The sequence below is a fragment of the Clavelina lepadiformis genome, chromosome 7 (genome assembly GCF_947623445.1).
Source record: "Clavelina lepadiformis chromosome 7, kaClaLepa1.1, whole genome shotgun sequence".
NCBI lineage: Eukaryota > Metazoa > Chordata > Ascidiacea > Aplousobranchia > Clavelinidae > Clavelina > Clavelina lepadiformis.
The window spans coordinates 15,475,698-15,496,325 of record NC_135246.1 but is presented as its reverse complement, the minus strand read 5'-3'; the positions used below and the strand labels follow the sequence as shown (position 1 = coordinate 15,496,325).

The 20,628-nt window shown below is 35.8% G+C and overlaps 5 protein-coding genes across 6 annotated transcripts; 3 read left to right on the top strand and 2 right to left on the bottom strand.

The window, feature by feature from the left end:
* Positions 1-206: 206 nt before the first annotated feature.
* On the top strand, positions 207-4,160 carry LOC143465565 (FAD-dependent oxidoreductase domain-containing protein 2-like). The gene is made up of 8 exons (XM_076963933.1): positions 207-854; positions 970-1,133; positions 1,287-1,503; positions 1,861-2,121; positions 2,395-2,499; positions 2,622-2,807; positions 2,890-3,071; positions 3,259-4,160. The coding sequence occupies exons 1-8, from the start codon at positions 635-637 to the stop codon at positions 3,895-3,897; spliced, it is 1,974 nt and encodes a 657-aa protein (XP_076820048.1). The 5' UTR covers positions 207-634; the 3' UTR covers positions 3,898-4,160.
* Positions 4,161-4,222: 62 nt separating this feature from the next.
* On the bottom strand, positions 4,223-7,054 carry LOC143465566 (very-long-chain (3R)-3-hydroxyacyl-CoA dehydratase 2-like). Its single transcript, XM_076963934.1, has 7 exons — positions 6,916-7,054; positions 6,245-6,362; positions 6,059-6,166; positions 5,788-5,909; positions 5,469-5,508; positions 5,173-5,311; positions 4,223-4,685 (listed from the first exon to the last, which is right to left on the bottom strand). Exons 1-7 carry the CDS (start codon positions 6,990-6,992, stop codon positions 4,600-4,602), a joined length of 690 nt encoding a protein of 229 aa, XP_076820049.1. The 5' UTR covers positions 6,993-7,054; the 3' UTR covers positions 4,223-4,599.
* Positions 7,055-10,138: 3,084 nt separating this feature from the next.
* On the bottom strand, positions 10,139-15,175 carry LOC143466057 (uncharacterized). 2 transcript variants are annotated; one of them, XM_076964648.1, is made up of 8 exons: positions 15,008-15,175; positions 13,870-14,068; positions 13,508-13,604; positions 13,050-13,410; positions 12,139-12,231; positions 11,863-11,979; positions 11,617-11,742; positions 10,139-11,008 (listed from the first exon to the last, which is right to left on the bottom strand). In XM_076964648.1, exons 3-8 carry the CDS (start codon positions 13,558-13,560, stop codon positions 10,952-10,954), a joined length of 807 nt encoding a protein of 268 aa, XP_076820763.1. In that variant the 5' UTR covers positions 13,561-13,604; positions 13,870-14,068; positions 15,008-15,175; the 3' UTR covers positions 10,139-10,951. The 2 variants fall into 2 exon arrangements, with proteins under 2 accessions (XP_076820763.1, XP_076820761.1); XM_076964646.1 differs by lacking the exon at positions 13,870-14,068.
* Positions 15,176-16,259: 1,084 nt separating this feature from the next.
* Positions 16,260-17,938, top strand: LOC143465595 (ribosome biogenesis protein NOP53-like). Its single transcript, XM_076963978.1, has one exon. The coding sequence runs from the start codon at positions 16,400-16,402 to the stop codon at positions 17,645-17,647; it is 1,248 nt and encodes a 415-aa protein (XP_076820093.1). The 5' UTR covers positions 16,260-16,399; the 3' UTR covers positions 17,648-17,938.
* A 45-nt stretch (positions 17,939-17,983) lies between these two features.
* On the top strand, positions 17,984-19,627 carry LOC143465596 (ferrochelatase, mitochondrial-like). The gene has a single exon (XM_076963979.1). The coding sequence runs from the start codon at positions 17,985-17,987 to the stop codon at positions 19,173-19,175; it is 1,191 nt and encodes a 396-aa protein (XP_076820094.1). The 5' UTR covers position 17,984; the 3' UTR covers positions 19,176-19,627.
* Positions 19,628-20,628: the final 1,001 nt, after the last annotated feature.

Genomic DNA, 20,628 nt, shown 5'->3' with positions numbered 1-20,628 from the left:
TTTTTTATCCCATGCCGAAGAACAGTGCTGAAGGGCCACACGCAAACTGATTTTGCGTATCACAAATCTTTGCCGGAAGTGCTGCTGCTCTCGAGCAAGCTACCTCACTTTGCTGTACAAGCATGTTGAAATGCGTGGTTCAATATGGTCAGAAAACAGCAAGCAGCAATTGGAATTGGGAAGGTAAAACTTTTAGTGTTTATAGTCGAGTCAGAGCTTACACACAAAAAGAGAAAGGAGACATGTCAAATGTTTGCTCAAATGCTCGACGAGGTTAAAATGAAAGAGGTTTATTTTTCGGCCATTTTCGTTTTAACTTTCATTGTTATTATATTTACTTTTTCGCTCGGTCTGTTGTATCGAAGACCTTGCAGACGTTGAGTGTTAGTTTAAGACTAGAAGTAAAGGTAACTGAATCCATATAAGCTAAGCTATATGATCTTCAAAATGACCTCCGGGAAGTTTAGCAAAAGTTTTTGCCTCTACCACTGTAATAATGGACTAATAGTGAAAGAAGGAAGAACATTGAGTTTCATTTCGAAATTTCCTTAGCAAAAGCGATTTTCATTGTTTCTTTACAATAGCTTATTTGCATGAACACAGCGAAATCATAACTTATTTCTTTCTTATACGAATGGACAACGTTTTATTGTTAGACATGTCTGGTGAAAAAATGTACATAGCACATCTCATAAGTATGTTGTGCTACATCTTGGCGTGTAATGGCAGCCTAAGCGACGGCACAGTAAACACGAAGAATCACGAGTATTGCGTGATTGGTGCTGGGCCCGCTGGCTTGCAAATGGGTTACTTTCTTGAACGAGCGTCAAGGGATTACGTCATTTACGAGAAAGGTAACCTATGCTCTTTAATTATTATTCATCATGGTCTACTAGTTACTTAATTATGTTCATCAAATTACTCAAAAACTGTTACTTAATAGAAATATTTTTCATTGTTTGAATTTAGGGTCAAGTGCAGGAACGTTTTACAAGAAATACCCGATTCACCGCAAGCTGATCAGCATAAATAAAAGATTTACTGGAAAAACCAACAAAGAATTTAATTTAAGGCACGATTGGAATTCTTTGATCAGTGATGATGAATCTCTGAAGTTTACAAAATATTCCAAAGTAAGCACGAACTACCTTTTCTTGACTAGACATCCTAAATATGTTTGCAAGTTGTCTTATCTTATATTGCAGCGAATATTGCCACATGTTTTGTTGTTACATTCTTACAAGTTTTATTGTTTTTGTAATAGCTAAATTGCCTTGATGTTTTAGGAATTTTTTCCCGATGCAGACGTTCTTGTCAAGTATCTTAACGACTTCGCTACAAAACTCAAACTTAACGTACAGTACAACACGGCTGTTGGTGGGATTAAAAAGATATCCAACGGTACCTTGTTTCACATGTCGGACCAGTTGAGCAACCAGTACATTTGCAAATACTTGATAATTGCAACTGGAATTTCAAAGCCAAACATTCCTAAATTTGAAGGTAACTGATTTGACTACGGGACGCTTACCAGAAAAATAGTTCTGGGCTTGTCGTAGTAAGACACATTGCACAGCCTTCAAATATATTCTCAGCACCGTGACGAACGCGAAATGGAACCATTCCAGATAAGAAATTTAGATTTATATGCCATCATTGCTAACTATTTCGTTTGCACGGTGTTGTGAAATGTAACCTCACACTGGCGCTTTAAGCTACGTACTTCATAAAGATATTTTTAGTCTTAATCTGTAAAATGAGTTAATAAGAAATAAAACAAACAGAAATTGTAGGCTAATAAATTACAAAAAAAGAAACGTTTTTTGATTTTTTGATTTTACTTCAAAAAACTATTTTCAGGTTCTGAACTGGTGCAGGGATACGAAGATCTCTCGCTCGATCTCGATGAATATGAAGGTCAGAGCGTCCTTATACTTGGAAGAGGGAACTCAGCGTTTGAAGTTGCCCAGCACATAATGCCATCGACGAATGTTATTCACATGCTGGCCAGGTCGCGAGTTAAGTTGGCGTGGGCAACGCATTATGTAGGTGATCTAAGGGCAGTGAATAACGGTTTGCTGGACACTTATCAACTCAAGTCACTTGATGGTATTTTCGAAGGTATAAGCTTGCAACGAAAATCAGATTTGTTTTGTAAACAATTAAACGCTAAAATTTCTACCATATTTGCAAAATCAACATAGGCCTACTCTACTTCATACAACTGTCTATATCTGCAACATATATGCGATTTCGAATTACGTGTAACTGCGCATTTGTTCTTTCATCATTTTTTATTATACATCAGGTTTTTACTCGTATATGACTGCATACAAACATATAGCGAATGTGTACGCAACGGATGTTCCTAAAACGGGACTTTTCATTTAACAGGTGATGTAGAAGACCTACCTGTTCGACGAAGTGATTTAGACGGAAGACTTTATATTGACCAACCGGGTGATGCCGATATCATACCCGGTGGAAAAAATCTTGAAGGTTTGTGTAAAAGAAAACTCTGGTAAAATAACTCTTGTAAGGTGGGGGGGGGATCGTAACCCTCTGTAAAAAGATTTTAGTACAACAAAGATAAACAATTTTTAATGCTTTTCTACTGTTAGATTTGGATAATGACGCAACAAGAGAAGGATATGACCGCATAATTCGGTGCCTCGGTTTCAACTTTGACGACTCGATCTTTCATCCAAATTTTACAATTAGCAGAGCAGGGAAAGGAAGGCGAAAAAAATATCCTAAAATATCCCATTTCTATGGATCAACCGATTATCCAAACTTGTATTTTGCCGGTATCGTAGCTGACCTAGTTTACAAGCTGTCCGTCACACCATTTAAGAAAATGCCTGAAAGGTTTTAAAAATGGGTTTCTAGGTACCAACACCCACTCTTTGGACCTGAGGAAATCAGCTGGTGCATTCATCCATGGCTACAGATATACAGCACGCACGCTGCACCGGATTCTGGAATGGGTAAACCACGGGATAAAGTGGCCCCACGTACATTTTACTAACCTTCAAGATCTGACACCACACATCATTAAACGAATGAGCGAGGTTAGACATGTAGTGTACAGCAGTACTGTCAGCAGTGTTAATACGATGACTGTAAAGACAACAAAAATTCCGTACTGGAATTTTTTTACTTTCCACTTCTTATGGCATAATGAGCTACTGCAAATAACACTTGTAAATAAACACACAGAAAAACTTTGGTTATAAGATACATATATGTTATACACAGGGGTCGGATATTTATCAAATGTTTGGAGTGTTGTGTGATGTTGTGCTTTATAACAAAAACAAAACTGAGGCGACATATTTGGAAGCGTTTCCTTGTTCACTTGCTCCCAAAATCAAAACAACTTCTGGACATGAAGCAGATCATGCTTTTATGATGATCGCTCTTGAGTATGGTAAAAATTTCTCCGGTCCCGGAAAAGATCCGTTTAACGAGGAAAGGGTTACATCTATTCCATCAGAAGCTCACAGGAGCAATTTCCTTCATCCTATTTTGTATCACTACGATCGGCGAATAACGATAGCAGACCAAGTCACAAGGCCCAAAAAGTGGATCCTCCCAGTTCCGGATCGGATCCACCACGTACTGGAGGACTTCACGACCAAGTTTGATGGACACGAAACTCACATCCTCGGAGTTAGGCGTTTTATAGAAATGAACACCGGACAAGATTTACGTTTTTTCTTCGCCGAGCAATGCTTTATGCTTGCCCTGACCACCACGTCCCTGCCGTTGGGTTGTCGCCCACAAGTGAAACAACCTTCGTCACAGTTGGTGGCCACGAATCCCTCTCTGAGGGCTCATCTGGATAAGATGCCGCCGCATTTTCTTCCACTCCGTGTGTTCCCTTCAGACGGGTAGATCGATATTGCGTATTTGATAATTTGAGGTTCAGTTCAGGAATCTTCCGCTAACTTGGTTTTTTTAAAGTGGGCATGAACGTGTGAGGCCGCAAAATTGAAGATCAAAATTTAAAAATTGGTGTAGCTTACTTTTGTATGTTTTTGTCAAAATTTTTGCTCAGTTTAATTTAATGTTTGTACTTTCTGCAGTAACAGCTGGAATTACGTATATTTTGAAATATTGTTGAGAAAAATAAAAACACGTATCTTTCCCCAAACAAAAACATATCCCAGGCGTAGCATATAGTGCTGTTTACTGCCATTCAAAGCAAACGTTTTATATATTGGTGTAAAATCAACAGTGCATTAAATTTTTATTGAAGCAGATGATAACACATCAAAATCACATCTTTTCCTGCAATTGGTGAAGTCAGCTGTCTTAACATACTTAAAGTTCAGTATTATTAACATGACTCGTAAGAAATTAACAAAAACTCATGTCGTAACAACGCATTCTTTGCACACAGTATTTAAGTTACAACGCTTCACTTATTTCACATAACGCATGATTTGTTTAAAAAGAATTGCATAAATAACTATGCTTGTAGCACAAATCTTTTTCAACTTCAAGCAAATTTGCAGCATTGTAGAAATCACAATTATGAAGGTGCAGTTGTCAAATGTTAAAAGCCTACTTTCCAATCAGATGAATTAAAATTGCTCAATTGCTTTTCTTTTCACTTGAAGAATCACCCTTGAGTGCCTTCTTTCTCTGGGCGAACATGTGGCAATAAAGCTGGGGGAAAACTGTTCGAAAGCAAATTAAATATTATTTACAATTAACACTGAGAGTTATGCTTTGAGTAAGTTGCGTTAATACTGGGTACAATGTTAGACATATATATGAAAAAATCAATCATCATTGAAAAGTTTCTATTATAATCAGGGTTGCCATACCGTCCTTATTTTAAAGGTACGTGTCTTAGAAAGTATGATTGTCCTTTTTTTTCTAAGAAATGTCCTTATTTTCACTTGCTTCCTTATTTTCGTTCTTATTTTTAGGGCAGAGGTTCGTATTTTGGGCATTTTGACACCTTCAGTATACCATTTTGTATCACAGAGATACCAAAATTAAGAACATTTTTGAGGAACATTGGTTGCTTTCTCTTGTTGTGCACTGTTTAAGGTGGTATTCATCTTTCGCTTCCTAGTCGTGCTTATTTTTGAGTTGAGACCAATGGCAACTCTGATTATAATGCTATTTCAAATATTCAATGCGTAAGTTACAACTTACATATTAGGTAGATAGGAAAGGTGCACATTAAAACAATATGATAATCCACAGCAAAGTTAAACACATTAGGTAGTCTGATTGAATACAATCCACTTTCGCGGACTGGTTCCAAGCTGTTGTAAATTGTCAACGTTTCACCCTATTAAAAACATTAAGTGTAGGCTCCAAGTTATATATGAATAAGGAGGATTCGTAAATCTAGCTTAATTGCTTTTAAGATATTAACACGAAAGTCAGCAATACCAAGCCGTTAAATTAAAATTATCAATGATAGAAATTAAAAATTCTGTCCCTACCGTTACTCCAAGGGGATAAAGGATGATGAAAAGAGTATATCTGCAAAGTTTCAACAGAAATAACTTTGAAAATTAATTTTTTAAATCAATCCCGGAAAGGTTTCGTCAGCAAAAAATATTGCGACAACATAATGTTAAGGTAAAAACCTCACATCCCAGGGAATGAAAGGAATGCATTTTTTGCAAATTATAATAGAAACTTAAAGCTAAATTGTTCAGTTTATTCAATGCCTAAAAATATAAGAAAGTTTAAGCAATACTGTACATAACAAGTAATAACGCAAACTTTCAATGTACCAAAAAATAGAAGGGCATCTACCTCAACCAAAGAATAAACCTGGGTGTGATTCCTAAAAGAATGAACGTGTAGAACAAATATCGAATGATCTCAGTAATAGTCCAAGCAATAAGCAGCATTGGAACACCAATGTTATCTTGAACCTAAATGTTAAATACATTCTAACTGTATATTCTCATGTATCGGCCTGTGGGATCACATCATACAAATATAATTTATGCCATAAAGGGCAAAGAATCTACATAGGAAAATACAAATTGCAATATGCTAAGTCTATCAGCGTGTATGTTACCTCCACTACAGGCCAAATAACTGCCCATACGATACCGACTCTTGAAAAGACTTGCAGAAAAGTGAAGATGGCATTTGATCTTACTAACCCCACAATAGCATGCAAGATCTGCAGAAAAAGTTTTTAATTGAAATAAGAGAAAATTTTAATAAATAAAAAATATTGCAATGCACTGTGGCATTCTACCTCCAATATAGCAGAAGTTTGAAAGAACAAAAGCTGTCTTTCCACTTGATGATATAACCCCTTGTTTGTACCATGTTTAATGAAATGATTGACAATTCCAATACCAATGACAGACCACCTGCATTAAATGTCAAGTATATGTAACTATTCGAGCTAGACACCATTTGATCAAACAGAGTACTGCAGCTGTAATCGATGTAAAACAAACACCTCAACAAAACTAAATTTCAAAATTGACATGCACATTTAAAACAAACCTTAGAAGCCAAAACAATGCATTCACACATGTATGTTTTATTCAATACACAATGCATACGTTCAAATGCATACAAATTGCGTAAATCGAAACATTCATTAGACAATTTACTATTAACTAGTAAACTGCTTCATACTAGTTATTGGTATTCGAGTTAATTAATGAAAACATTACAACAAAAACATAAAAGTATCAGTAAACGACGCCAACTAACGAAATTTCATTAACATTGACAAGCAATTAAAGTTTGAAAGAAGTCCAACATCACAACATACAAATGCAATTGGGTTATAAGATAAGCCGAAGAAGCAATAATCAATAGCAGCCATAATATATGCCATAGAGAGAGAGAGAGAGAAATGCTCCTTTTGTATTGAGTGTGGGTAAAACTCTGTTTGTATAATATTTCACTTACCCTGCAGTCATTGCAACATTATACAAGATTAACCAAGCTTGGGCCACTGGGTTAGTTTTTTTAGCATTAGATGACATTTTAAATTCTATTTCCAATGATCTGTTAAAACATACATTTGCAAATACTGTAAAAAGTTGACATCCCACTGTTCAAATACTATCACTTTAAATCAACCCAACGTAAAACGTTGGGTTCGAATTTTTCGCAGGCAAAAACGTTCAAATTTTGTCACATTTGTAGACAATTGCAACATGTAATGTTCCACTGTTCCAAATCTGCTGTTTTTACGTTAACTATTCAACTGTCTGACTTGTTTCTTGCCACTGTTAGAATATGCTACTAACTCAAAAATAAGAGAACAGGTTTTGGCACCACACCATTCGTCCTGCAAGGACCAAACGAAAATCTTTTCATATCGCGTAAAGTAAAATAAAGAAATTGACTGCTATGAAATATGGGATAATTTATTTGAAAATAGTCTCGAAGGTTTCATTTTCCAATGAAAAAATGTTCGTTTTTTTAATGAAAAATCGTTTTGGAGATGAAAAAGTGTCTAACAAAGTTCTAACAAAACGTTTCCGTATTTGACCTTCACGAATAAGTGGTTGAAGATTTTATGAAGTAAATTTTAAATGCGTTGGGGAAACACCTAAAACGATTTCTAACAGCGTGAACTGTGGTCAAAGATGAAATGAGGTGAACTGTAAGCGAGATCAATTCACTTCAGTGTTGCTATTAAGTTAACGCCAAAATGGTGAAATACAAATGAATCACAACAGTATTTTTTACAGAAACCAGATTACCTTAGTCCAGTCCTCCATCCATTTGTAAAATAATTTTGGATCCGAATGGTATGGTTTGATGATAATCTTTATCCTCGGACTGAAGAAGGTTTTTGCACAAATTAAAACCTGGCGATGATTCCTCATCGCTCGAGTTCCGGATATCGAGTTAAACTTTGTACAAGTTCAGATTGCCACAGATTTTTTATATCGTATTGCCCGAATTTAGAACTGTTAACCTGAACAGGAGCAAGCTTCCTTAATGCCTTGCCCTTGGGCGTTAGAATGTTAGCGCCACTGGGTATCGAACACGAAGCACTCATTATTGCGAACCCCACCTCACGAGCTTTGTCCGCTCGGCTACAGATCAGACAATCAGATTGGATGTGATTTTTTGCAAACCTAGATACGGATTATATAATCCTTTTTCTTTTGTGGTTTGCCAAAAGATCCGAATTTGTACTTCCACATGTCAAATTCGTTCCCATATTCTCTCCTGCAATGTTTACGCTGTGGTGTACTTGTTTGCTTGTATATAGGCTTACCATACGTCCCGTTTTAGCCGGGAAAGTCCCTCTTTTTAAGGCTTTGTCTCGGCGTCCCGCTCAGTCAACCCAAAGTCCCGCTTTGGCATTTAGTCAGCCAACATTGCCCCACACTACACGAATATTAGCATGCTGTGATAGGTCTGCTTAGCCAACTTGCTGAAGAGTGATGCTCGATGCGTGTTCTTGTTTCGTGGTGTTAAATGTGAAAGTAATTGTTACGTCATTGTAACGGGTAATTGGTCCAGTAGTGAGTTTATTGTTAGCGCATTCGCTAGTTCAGTAATAGTAGGCTAGTAGAAGGTGATCTTTTTGCAGTTAGGTTATGGCAAGAACTTATCTCGTTCCGGTACTTGTTTGCATTTCCTTCTGCAAAAACCATTTGAATGTGAAAGCCCTTACCACCTGCAAAATTAACACTGACTTTTCCTGCTGTGATTTGTATGAGAAAATAAAGTCGAATAAAGACTTCTTGAAGAAAGTATTTTCTACAGAAAAGTATGATTGGACGATTATGTAAATTTACAAATGCTTGAACATTGTTTTGTTTCTTAGTAAAATGAATTATTTTAGTTTTTCTTGGTGTCTTACTACTTTAGTTGTCCCTGACGATACGAATCCAAAATAGTTGCATACTCCTAGTAAAATATGAACCACATTTATCTGATAGGGTTCGTTGTTCTGAAGCGTCCCACTTTTCAATCACAAAAATATGGTATGCCTACTTGTATATAGAACATTTTTTGTTACAAAACAGTTCATATCGTGACTAGTTAACAGGTTATTTTTATTTGGTGTGGAGAAACGTCTGTAAAGAGCGTCTGGGAGACTCTAGTCTACGAAGTAAGCCTACGTCTAATAAAGCGACCACTATTTTGAAACACGAATTGTGATGAAAATCACATGAAGTTTTTTTTCGGCAAACAAACGCCCTTTCTAGTGCTCGCTTCAATTATATCTACAAGCAAAGCAATTTTTGCCAGAAGTTCTTTTGCAAATTTACCACTTGTATGACGCGTTTGCTTATGACGTTACCATACAGTAGGTGGGCAGTACGGCGCTACTATAGCCTAGTACCGAATTACTTTTTTCAAGAAATTTCCGTCGGTCCCGGTACTCGGTACTTTTCACGTGATTATTTCAAAATTTTCACAATTAAGTTTTTAAAAATACATGTTAATTAATCCTTAATACCAATTTTAGCATCTGTTGATCTTTATTAATCCAGAAATGACAAGTAAAGTTTCAAACGAGTAACGTCACATATGTTTTGACCTGGAATAACCTTTACCGGGAGCATAATAGCGGCAAACATTGCACTTGCGGCAGTATCTTTTACACAAAAAGTACCGGTACCGAACTACATTATTAAAATAGTCCCGAATACCGGAACCGTCAGTATAATTTTTACCAAATACCGGTACCGTTACCAACGTTGCTTTTAAAGTACCGACTGTCCACCTCTGGACGTTACGACATATAACCAACATGCTTGGCGATCAATGCTTTGCCAACTACTTCAGAAAAGGTCTAGTTCAGTGTGCTTACTGAAAACTTGAAAAGTTTTCTTTGTTATGAAGTCTACTTGTAATAGCACTAGCCCCTCACTTTTGGTTAGCTAATTTCTTGTATGCTGTGCCTAGTATATTTTTTACTAAATTAATCAATGCGAATCAATTTATAGCAAAATGGCCCAAAAATGGAACAAAGCATAGAAAATCTGTTTACTTTTATTGTCAAAACGCAGCAGCTGTCATTTCATGCATATTGCCAATGACATTTCTTCAAATATCAAGGTTTTATTTACTGCTTTTTTTCTGTGTATAACTGCAAATTAGCTAAGTGGCTTCATAAATGTCAGAATGTTAAACAAACATGTCATACACCACAAATAACTAAGATAAGTAAAAACAATAATATTCACAAAACAATAGAAGACAAAAAGCAAGTAATAGTAGCAATGCTGATGTTTGGAGTGAAAATAGTAAAAAAGCAAAACAAAATAAATGACAGGATTGCAATAAAGGCCGGCAGCACATAACCCGCACGAAACAAAACCTCCAACAACCATCATGGTATGGCCAAATAAAGTTCATATTGTGTTTGTGCAATAGAATGCTGGCGGTTTAATCAACATAAACGTATGGCATTGTACAAAATATGGCCAAATCCTGAGTAACATCATTAATTAACTTCACAAAGAAAACTTTGGATTTGAAGTATGCCACATAGCCTACCATACTGCATAATATATGCGCAAATATGCTAGTCCCAGTTGGTCAGCATAAAAATATAAAAAGTAAACACATGCGCAGTAGTGTGCACTATACGTGGCAGCTTGCAGTAAACATCAAAGTTAAACAAAATAGAAATAACAAGGTAAGATAACAAACTTATTAAATGAGTTAAGCTAAAAGTCCAGCTGATGAAAAGAAATAAAAGAACGAGTTACTTGATCGTTTTTGGAAAGAAATGACATTCAGTAGATGAAAACAATTAATGATGTGAGAATAAATCGGCTTAAAAGTCAAGGCAAATGTGAAATATAAACAATATTAAATATTTGCACTATTTGATACATCTAACATCATGTTATTTCTGTAAAATGATGTGGCGAGGAAACTGCAGAAGCATAAGAAGTAATTAATACTACATTAGAGCAGTCAGCTAGTCACGACAGAAAGTAATAGTACCTTCTTTAAGTCTACATTAACACCTCCAGCAGCCTGGACTTGCTTCTTTTACAGGGGAATTGGCCTGAAATGCCTGTCAAATATGAAACTAGTTATATCAATAAATAGACTAATTATTTACTAATATTAATAGCAATAGGGATTAATAGTACTGACAGACCTTAGTAAACTTAATCATTTTTGGATACCCAATATGTAACTGTCTTTTCTCAGCCAATCATTGCTCAACATATTAGAATTGATCACAATAATAGAATAAAACTCATTCTTATATATATATTGAAAGTCAGTGGCCCCAATAGATGAGCTAGTTGTGGTATTGCATGAAGAAAATTAGCAGCAAATATTTGTTAAAACGAGACTGGCCAATATTTTAACAGTTTGTTAACACCACTCTGCTACTTAAGCATGAAAACCTATTTACATGTATGATAGCTCTGGTAAATATATACATCTTGTTAATAGAAGATAAATATCTTCTGACTGTTCCATTCATGTTCGTTATAATGTACCTTGAGCTAATGAGGTTTAACCTAAGAATGATTGTCAGAAATAAAGTTACTTAATGTCATAAAAATTTGGACACAACAGAGTAGAGTTAAGAGCAGCTTTTACTGCGTGAATGAAGAGCATACAACAATTTATTCCTTGCTATTGTGTGTATATGCAGGAATCACCAACCTTAAATTTTTTCCTGAGTGCCTGCGTAAAAGCAGGAGTTAAACCATCTCCAGTGGTGTGCTCTAGATCTCGCTTGACTAGTGGAGTGCCTCCAGGACTACGCACAACATTTGTTTTCTTCAGTTTCTTTATGAAGTGTAACAATAATATAAGTTGTTGGTTATCATAAATAAGCCATTAAGATACTTATCACAACCATTTGCAAGTTGACAAAAACGAAATGTCACCACAAAGATGAGGTTTTACATGAGATAATTTTGGTGTTTTAAGAATGTGTTGTTCATTGTCTCCAACGTGACTAGGTTGTCTTCGTTTAAGCTGTATATTCTGCAGGTCCTTCAGTGTAACAAGCTGCGATGATTGCTACAAAACAGAAGATCTTTGTTATATTTGATACAGTAGATAAGCAAGCACAAAGCAACAACCCAAAACAAGATTAATATGCATAAATTGCATATACACCATAAGCATTGCACTTTACAACAAATTGCTAAAGAACTTGCAAAATGAGTTACATTATACCTGCAAATTGCTTCTTTTAGACGACAAACTCTTCTTCAATTTAATACTTTTCAGATCACATGCAGTGATGGCGGGGGATTTAGGAACAGTGCTCTATCAAGGTATCAAATATAAGTGTGAGTTAGGGGCAAGTTCTAAAACATGCTAGCCTTAAATCAGAGAGCAGTTGTCAGTAAATATACTGGTGAAAGGATTTGTAACAATATGCAGTCATGAAGCAGTTATTGCCATAAGCAGCAAAATACACAAATTCATTGCTTACTAATGACGAGGATGGCGGTTCTTATTACGTCGCAATAAAAGAAACAATAGGGATGAATCAGTTATTTTATTGAAGTATGAATAGAATGCTTCACAGTGACAGACAAGTAGAGTAACAGGTATGATTATAGCGTACTTAAGTGTATAACATGAACATTTTGCGTTATATAAGCCTAAATTAGCTTACCTACAGTACACAGCTCAGTGTTGGCTTTAGGCTAGCCCGGTACTGGTAACTATGGTAAAGACAAGAATGCTTTACCAGTTTATGTACTGTCATCTGTAACATTCCTAGGCTGAAAACAACCATTACCTGCTACTAATCACCTACCTGTGGAGACATATTCTATCCAAAAAACTTCAGCTAGCCTACCATACCTAATACATATCCCTATCATCAGGCATATTGTTTTTATATTGTGATATCGTACTGACCACCCTTTCTGTCATAATAGGACGCCAAATTTATGATACAATTTTGGCAATCCAGTAACTGCTTATCCACTACATATTATAAAGATCGTTTCACCAGTATATTTAATGACAACTAGTCTTTGATTTAAGACCAATATGTTTTTGTACCTGCTCCTCACTTTAAGACATATGTATGTTACTTATCCGTAACAAGAATATTTAAAACGCTATTTAACCTTTGATGTTGGAAGAGCAACCTTTGCAGGAGGAGCAACAGGTGGAGGCGGTGGGGGAGGAGGAGGAGGAGGTGCACACGGCGGTGCAACAATTAAGCTGATCTTCTTTTCAAGTTCTTTCTGAATCAATTTAATCTGTTTAGACATCTTTTGCACTTTATTTTCAAGATCCTCAATTCGTTGGTTGATAAAGGACTCATTCTTAAAGCTTTCAGTGAAAGTTTTTTGCTTGTGGTTGCCAAATAAGGCAGAAATGATAAAGCACAAAAAATTCCAAAGTCTCCTAAAGACAGAAAGACTTTTTTGGCTGCATTCTGCTTTTGTAATGGGCTGATTGTTTAAATGTTGTTTATTTCCAACTCTAAAACAAAAAAATTAATGTCAATGTAAACAGAATATGGTACATTTACGGAATTAACATAACAATTGCACAAAAACATTAAAAAAATGACACTTACTTTCCAAACCTTTTTCTATGCTTCAGGTGTCGACTTTTAAGTCTTGATTTCATTATGCTAGACAGATACAAGACAGGCACTGTAGTGTAATAGCACTCTACAACAAACAACTAATAAGTTAACCTGCATAAACTAAATACCATAAAGAAAAAGATCTTTTACCCAAGATACACCAAATACAAGAAGTACAGAAATTAGGTTTACTAAAATAAAACCAAGCTTATCAAGTTTTAATGCAGATGCTTTCTGTAAACCTAATAACATTTAATATTCCAGATCAAGGGTTTTTGGGTCTCTTTTACTTTTGCATTCCAATATCAAGATTGAGTGTACTTATTTCGTCGTAATTTCTTTTCTATTACCTCATAACTCCTTTCCATTCAGGCTTTCAAATTGGAGTGCAAGAGTACAAGAGATCAGTTTTCAATCTTTTTAACACAAATCAATTCTTCATCATTGTTGGTTCTCTCCACTTAGCCAAGTGGTTCTCAAAGTATGGGTCGCGACCCAAACAAGAGTCACGAAGAGTCAAAGAATGGGTCGCACCAAGGCGATGCAAACCTGTGTTTGTAATGAAATACATTGTTCTATAGCAGGGGTGGGCAAATGTATTCAATGGAAGAGCCATTTGCAGAAAATACAAGTACCAGAGAGCCTCAAAATTATTTCAATACAAAAACGGTAAATAATGCAAGTTCAGCAATAATAAAAACGAAACGCATAGTTTTCTTCCCACTCTAGATTAAAACCTCTGTTTCCATCTTCACATTTTCGTTTTTTGCTAGCATTAGATGTCATCGTGTACGTTTTGCAATGTATTTAAGTAGACTAAATTGAGCTAAAGCTTACTGTCTTAGCAATGAAATTGCGTTGACTTGCTGTTAACTAACTCTTCGGATTCTATGTCTAGTGTTACGTCATAAACGAAATGCTGGCCTAAATAAAGAAAAAGAGAAAAACGTTCATAAACGGTACTCTTGGTAGCCTTTACAATTTTTTTGGAATTTCACGATTCGACTAGAAGAGCCACAAAAACCATGCCAGCGAGCCGCAGTTTGCCCACCACTGTTCTATAGTAAGTGGATTACATTGCCAGGGCTTTTTTTTGTGTGTTTGTCCGTAGTGTAGGCCCATAAATACTTGAAAAAGGAGTAGATTGCTAACATTGCAAAGAACTTAGCAACTTAAGCTACTGCAAAAAAATCATCCATACAATCGTTATTTTTTCGTGTTAAAATACTTAAACTTGGGTCGCGAGATGTTCACCAAACTTGGATTTGGGTCGCACTAAAAAAAAGTTTGGGAACCGCTGACTTAGTCTTTAGCTGTTTGATGTATCAGTACATTATAATGACAGATAAGCGATCCTTCAAACATAAAAAATCCAGTCCTTCAGGGCTGAGAAGTCTAGCACAAAAAAACTGAAACCGTATGGTGCGATTTTATCTTATTAGCTCAGCGGTGATACCTCAATGTTCGAGCTCCAGTTACCGAGCTTACCTTTTCGTATTCCACAAATTTGGTACTGTTTAGTCCCATAGTCATAGTGTAAAGCATATAGCTTAGGAACTGTACCCTCCAACTGGAAAGTACGTCAGTTTCCAAACTTTGGTACTGCCAGCATACTTTTATCTAGATAGATTACCTATAAATTACCTTTATCTTTAAACTTATAAATCAACCTATGTTGCCAGTACTTTTGAAGTTGGCGGTCAATCGGCCTCATCGACATCTTTCATACGGCAATAGTTACCAAAGCAGTATAATCATGATCCATAAGATTATATTTAAATAGAATATACAAGTTAAAAACTCAAATTTTGTTAATAGATAAGCCTTAAAAATTACTTTTTCAATTTATTTAGTTTCTTTATCGTAGTTCAAACAAACGTTGCAAACATTTGCATAAAGTTTTAACTCAATTTTTGTTATAAAATGGATTTTGAAGTCAATAACGTCATTTCAAACGTAAAATTAAAATCTTGCATTTACCAAGATACATTAAGTATTTTACGAAACCCAATCCTATTTTACAATGATATCAATTCTCTTATGATCTTACTAATTGAATTGTTGTGCGTTTTTTCCGGCGCCCTGAGCGAATTGTTCATTAGTAGTAACGACCACGCGCCACATATGGTTTGGTATGATAAATAATCCTTATCCTTCAATGAGGAAAGTTTGTGCACGACTTAAACCCGACGATGATTCCTCATTATTCGAGTTAACTTAGCCTGTTAGCCACATACCGCTAATGGACTTTAGTCTAAATCTTCAAGGACGGAGCATGGAGGGCGTTTGCTACCCGAAATGAGTTTTTTTTTGCAAATAAAAGCGCATGCTACACACAGAACATATGGGCAGTATTTTTTCAAATGCATGCTTAAGTGTTTATTATCTTTTGAGTGATTTATCATTCTTAAAGAGTCAGTGAGTCAATCTCGTCAGAGTATAGCACAGTATTTCTAATATTAAAATAATTGTTTGCTTAATACGTTAATAAAGTATTGCTCAATAATGGTGTAATGTGGCGCGTAATAGTGTCGGCACATCGAAGTACCCTTACTATAATAATTGCAACTGTTTTAGATATTTTATTGATTAACCAATAATTGTTAATAACACCATATAAGTACTGTAACTAAATGGATAATACATTGGCATTACACAAATACCCTTACGCTCCTAGTCTTATTTCGTCAACGTTGATGTTACACGCCATGTTTTAGTTTGCGCGCCTTGTCGCAAGTGCGTCTCCTTGTGTTAATGGGTTGATGCAAGATGCCACGCACATGTGTTTTGCATTTTCGTTTAGATTGTAGAGTTATGTAATCTTACAAAAAGTAGGACGCACATATTAAAGGTAACAGTTTTTAAGGATTTTCAGTAAAGATGGTGATTGCTGACGTAAAGAAGAACAAACCCGTCCGGTGGAATAAGAACAAAAAAAAGAATTGGAGAAAGAAAATCAGTGTTTCGGCAATAGAAGATGCCTTAGACAAAAAGAGATTGGCTGAACGAACTGGTGGTCCCTTGGATGAAAAACTCGATAAAGAACTGTTTTCTATCGAAAAGCATACTTCACCAGTAAGTAATGTAAAACGAAAGCGAGAAAGATGCCTAATGGTGGATAAAATTATTTCACCGAACACATGTATCCCAAAATCTATTTCAAAATCAAATGTGGCCAAAATCAGAAGGCAGAAACAACGACGTGAAAAGATAATCGAATTGAAAGCATGCTCAAAGCAAAAGAGTAATAAAGCTGCTACTTCAAATGTTGTAACAGATATTCCTTTGGACATATGGAGCAGAGATCCTGTGAATCTCAGAAATGATGTGTTTCATCAAACTGAAATAGCAAAGCACACAAACAATGTAATAGGAAAAGCACAAGTAAAACGTCCAGACCACTTGCTTAAAAGGCCATATCCTGATAATGTAGCAGTAAATGTTGCTCACCCTGGAGCATCATATAATCCGTCTCTGGATGCACATCAAGAGCTTTTACGCAAGGAAAACAAAAGAGAAATACTAAAGATACGTGCTGAAGAAAAAATAGAAAGAGCTGTGTCAGTTGATCCAACAAAAATTGCAACTGTTGAAACTGCAAGTGCTGAATTATTGGAGGGATTGTTTGATGGTGTTGAAAACAAAGAAGAGAATGAAAACAGTGACCAGGATGAGGCAATGGAACTTATTGTCTGCAAAGCAAAACGTCAAAAGACACTGAAAACAAGGAAAAAGGAAGCGATCCGTAAACAGGAATTGCGTGAAAAAGAAACAGAATGGGCCGATAAACTGAGAGAAAATCAGGTTTTCTCTGCCAAAGGTATCCTGAAAGAAATTCGAGACAAGGATGAGAAAATTAAACATAAGATGGCAATGAAAAGTACAAGAAATATACGACCTACACTTTCTGCAACAAAATATAAAGAACCAGATCATGACTTGCAACTAAGCACTGAAATTAAGGGTTCTTTGCGTAAATTGAAGCCCGAAGGAGACATTTTATTTGACCGATACAAAAGTTTACAAAGGAGATGTATAATAGAACCTCGTCAGAAATTTAAAGCTCCCAGAAGAAAATATAGAGTGAAATACCAAGAAAAGCGGTCTTTTCGAGAAATAGAACTGTAGTTTGCATCACTATTTTATTTGGTAATGGTATTTCGTCAAAGTGATTTTATATGAAATGATTCATTCAATGTGAATAACTAAACTTGCTTTTCATATAAAAACTAAATTGTGATTAGAGTTTTCAGTGTTTACCATGGCTTCAAAGTTGTTGGTTAGAGTTTAAAAAGCAAATGTATTTTCATTTCATTGCAAAGTGGACCATTATCTAAGTGAATTTAATTGTATTTGACACAAAACTCTCAACCTGGATTTTGAACTTGTAATATAATGCTTGTAATTTGTTTTCAGGAATACTTTATGTGTTAAAGTTAAATAATCACACATATACCAAGTGAAAATGGCATCACTGTTGAAAAATTTAGGTAGCTGTCATTACTCCAATCGAGGATGCATTTCAAACATATTTGGATTTGTGAGATCATTTCAAACTAATGAAACCAGTTATCAAAAGCCAAAGACTGGAATCCTTCTTTTGAATATGGGTGGGCCAGAAACTGTAGGTGGTGTATATGATTTCCTGCTACGACTGTTCTCTGATCCCGATCTAATTCCTTTACCTGCACGTAGTCGACTTGCACCATTTATTGCTAGGCGAAGAACTCCAAAAATCGAGGCTCAGTATGCTGAAATAGGTGGAGGATCACCGATCAAAAAGTGGACCGACCTCCAAGGCAAAGGCATGGTAAAGCTTTTAGATGAAATAAGCCCAGAAACTGCTCCACATAAACATTACATTGGCTTTCGATATGTTCCCACTTTAACTGAAGTTGCTCTGGACCAAATGAAGACAGATGGTGTAGAAAGGGCTGTGGCATTCACACAATATCCTCAGTACAGCTGCTCTACAACAGGTAGCAGCTTGAATGCTATTTTAAGACATTATAAGAAAAACTCCGATGACGCCAAATTGATGAACTGGAGTGTCATTGATAGATGGCCCACCCACGCCGGCTTGGTTGATGCATTTTCAGAGAGAATAATAGCTGGTTTAAAAAAATTTCCTGAAAGTGTAAGAGACAAGGTGATTATACTCTTCTCTGCACACTCATTGCCAATGTCAGTGGTGAACCGTGGAGACCCATATCCGGCCGAGGTAGCAGCAACAGTGAGTCGTGTCATGGACAAAATAGGACACACTAATTCATACAGGTTGGTTTGGCAGTCAAAAGTTGGGCCTATGCCCTGGCTTGGTGCACAGACAGATGATTCAATTAAAGGTCTTTCAGAAAAAGGTTTTAAAAACCTTCTTCTAGTACCAATTGCTTTTACAAGTGACCACATTGAAACGCTGTATGAACTAGACAAAGAATATATTGAAGAACTAGGTAAGGAGGCTGGTGTTGAAAACATCCACAGAGCTGAGTCACTAAATGACAGTCCGATATTTATCAAAGCGATGGCTGACGTAGTGAAATCACATTTGGATAGTGGGACTGTGTGTACTCAGCAGTTGCCACTCCGATGCCCTATGTGTGTTAATGAGGCATGTGGTCACATGAGGAATTTCTTTGTAAATGGTGTGATATAAAATTGTAAATTTACAATATATCATGTTAAATCTATATTGCAATACCCTGTTTATATAATTAGAATATAATTTTTAGTTGTGCCATGTCTGAGCCTGAAGATGTTTACTTTGTAAATATAAAAACATTTATTGAAAACATATGGCTTCTGTTTATGGTATTACTTTGGCGCTAGGATTGCTTGAAAAAATTCTTTGCTGTACATATAGAAAATTTGAGGTGTCTACTGTATGCACAAGCAACTGTACCTAGTAAACACAGCACTTCTGCAGAATATATACATTGAAGCTGTTCCTAAGTTACACTTTTACAGTATATTAAAACATTATCTTAGTGTCATTTTATATTATGTTACTAATCTATTTATAAAAGGCTTAAAATTCTTATCGTTTGATGTTTCTTTCTTGCTCTGAAAGGTTTGTATAATGATAATAAAAAGTCAGGACATAATAAATCAAGTTTTTCTTTTAAAAGCAGTCTGTTGGTCAATAAGCTTTCTGGATTGTCATGGTTTGAACAAGGGTGTTATTACATGAAGGTAAGTAGTCAAAAGAAGCAACTAAACTACTTTTCCTATGGGATTTCAAGTTGCTGTGAATACAACTGAGTTGAACAACAAATACTCAAATGTCAGCATTGGGCTTTTAGCCCCAGGCATTTCAACACACATAGCTATCATTCCGATGTCATTCATTGTTTTCTGCTCAGATCCTAGTGGTTTTATTTATTTACCAACGCATTTGTTTCATGTTGTAAAATTTATTGAGGTAACAGTGATTGAAATGTACAAAAAATTTCATTATCCAACACAATCAATTGCAATTTGCATACCGTATTTACTTGATTGTAAGCCGCATGTGATAGTGTTAAAAATTTAATGTAAGCCGCCCTTGATTGTAAGCTGCATGTGATAGTGTTAAAAATTTAATGTAAGCCGCTCTTGAATGTAAGCCGCATATACCAACTGTTTACACGCAAAGCTGAAACTGTTTAAAGGTTTATTTTAACTTTCACGCTCATTATTGTCATTGTCATCATCATCGATAATGTCAACGAGATTACCGACATTTTAAAATGCACGTCACAACTTCACAATTGTCGGTATCAGACAACGCAGTACGGCAAAACATCTAATCTATGGCAAAGTCGACAAGGAAAAAGGCAAAAAGAAAAAATGTAAGCCGCCTTTGATTGTAAGCCGCCTTTGATTGTAAGCCGCCTTTGATTGTAAGCCGCCCTTGAATTTAAGCCGCAAACATGATGAAAAAAAAAACTTTGTAAGCCGCGGCTTACAATCAAGTAAATACGGTAACTGAGAAAGATTACAAAGACCAATTTGTTTCATTTATTAATATGTCATACAAAAGTTCAGGGTTAACTAATGTAGCACTTATAACTGTAGTGGCTTGGGTGGCATTTTTTTATAACATTACACCATTTCTTGCAAAGTATCTT

What these genes read in the sequence shown, in the direction of transcription:
- LOC143465595 (XM_076963978.1), top strand. Translation starts at nt 16,400, where the DNA reads ATGGTGATTGCTGACGTAAAGAAGAACAAACCCGTCCGGTGGAATAAG.
- LOC143466057 (XM_076964648.1), bottom strand. Translation starts at nt 13,560, where the DNA reads ATGAAATCAAGACTTAAAAGTCGACACCTGAAGCATAGAAAAAGGTTT. An exon ending in CATAGAAAAAGGTTTGGAAA is followed by an intron (nt 13,411 to 13,507) that starts GTAAGTGTCATT and finishes TTTTTGTTTTAG; the next exon opens with AGTTGGAAATAAACAACATT. An exon ending in TTGCTCTTCCAACATCAAAG is followed by an intron (nt 12,232 to 13,049) that starts GTTAAATAGCGT and finishes ATACCTTGATAG; the next exon opens with AGCACTGTTCCTAAATCCCC.
- LOC143465565 (XM_076963933.1), top strand. Translation starts at nt 635, where the DNA reads ATGGACAACGTTTTATTGTTAGACATGTCTGGTGAAAAAATGTACATA. An exon ending in AGTTTACAAAATATTCCAAA is followed by an intron (nt 1,134 to 1,286) that starts GTAAGCACGAAC and finishes TTGATGTTTTAG; the next exon opens with GAATTTTTTCCCGATGCAGA. An exon ending in CGGTGGAAAAAATCTTGAAG is followed by an intron (nt 2,500 to 2,621) that starts GTTTGTGTAAAA and finishes TTCTACTGTTAG; the next exon opens with ATTTGGATAATGACGCAACA.
- LOC143465596 (XM_076963979.1), top strand. Translation starts at nt 17,985, where the DNA reads ATGGCATCACTGTTGAAAAATTTAGGTAGCTGTCATTACTCCAATCGA.
- LOC143465566 (XM_076963934.1), bottom strand. Translation starts at nt 6,992, where the DNA reads ATGTCATCTAATGCTAAAAAAACTAACCCAGTGGCCCAAGCTTGGTTA. An exon ending in TTATTTGGCCTGTAGTGGAG is followed by an intron (nt 5,910 to 6,058) that starts GTAACATACACG and finishes TTTAACATTTAG; the next exon opens with GTTCAAGATAACATTGGTGT. An exon ending in CTTTCCTATCTACCTAATAT is followed by an intron (nt 4,686 to 5,172) that starts GTAAGTTGTAAC and finishes GCTTTCGAACAG; the next exon opens with TTTTCCCCCAGCTTTATTGC.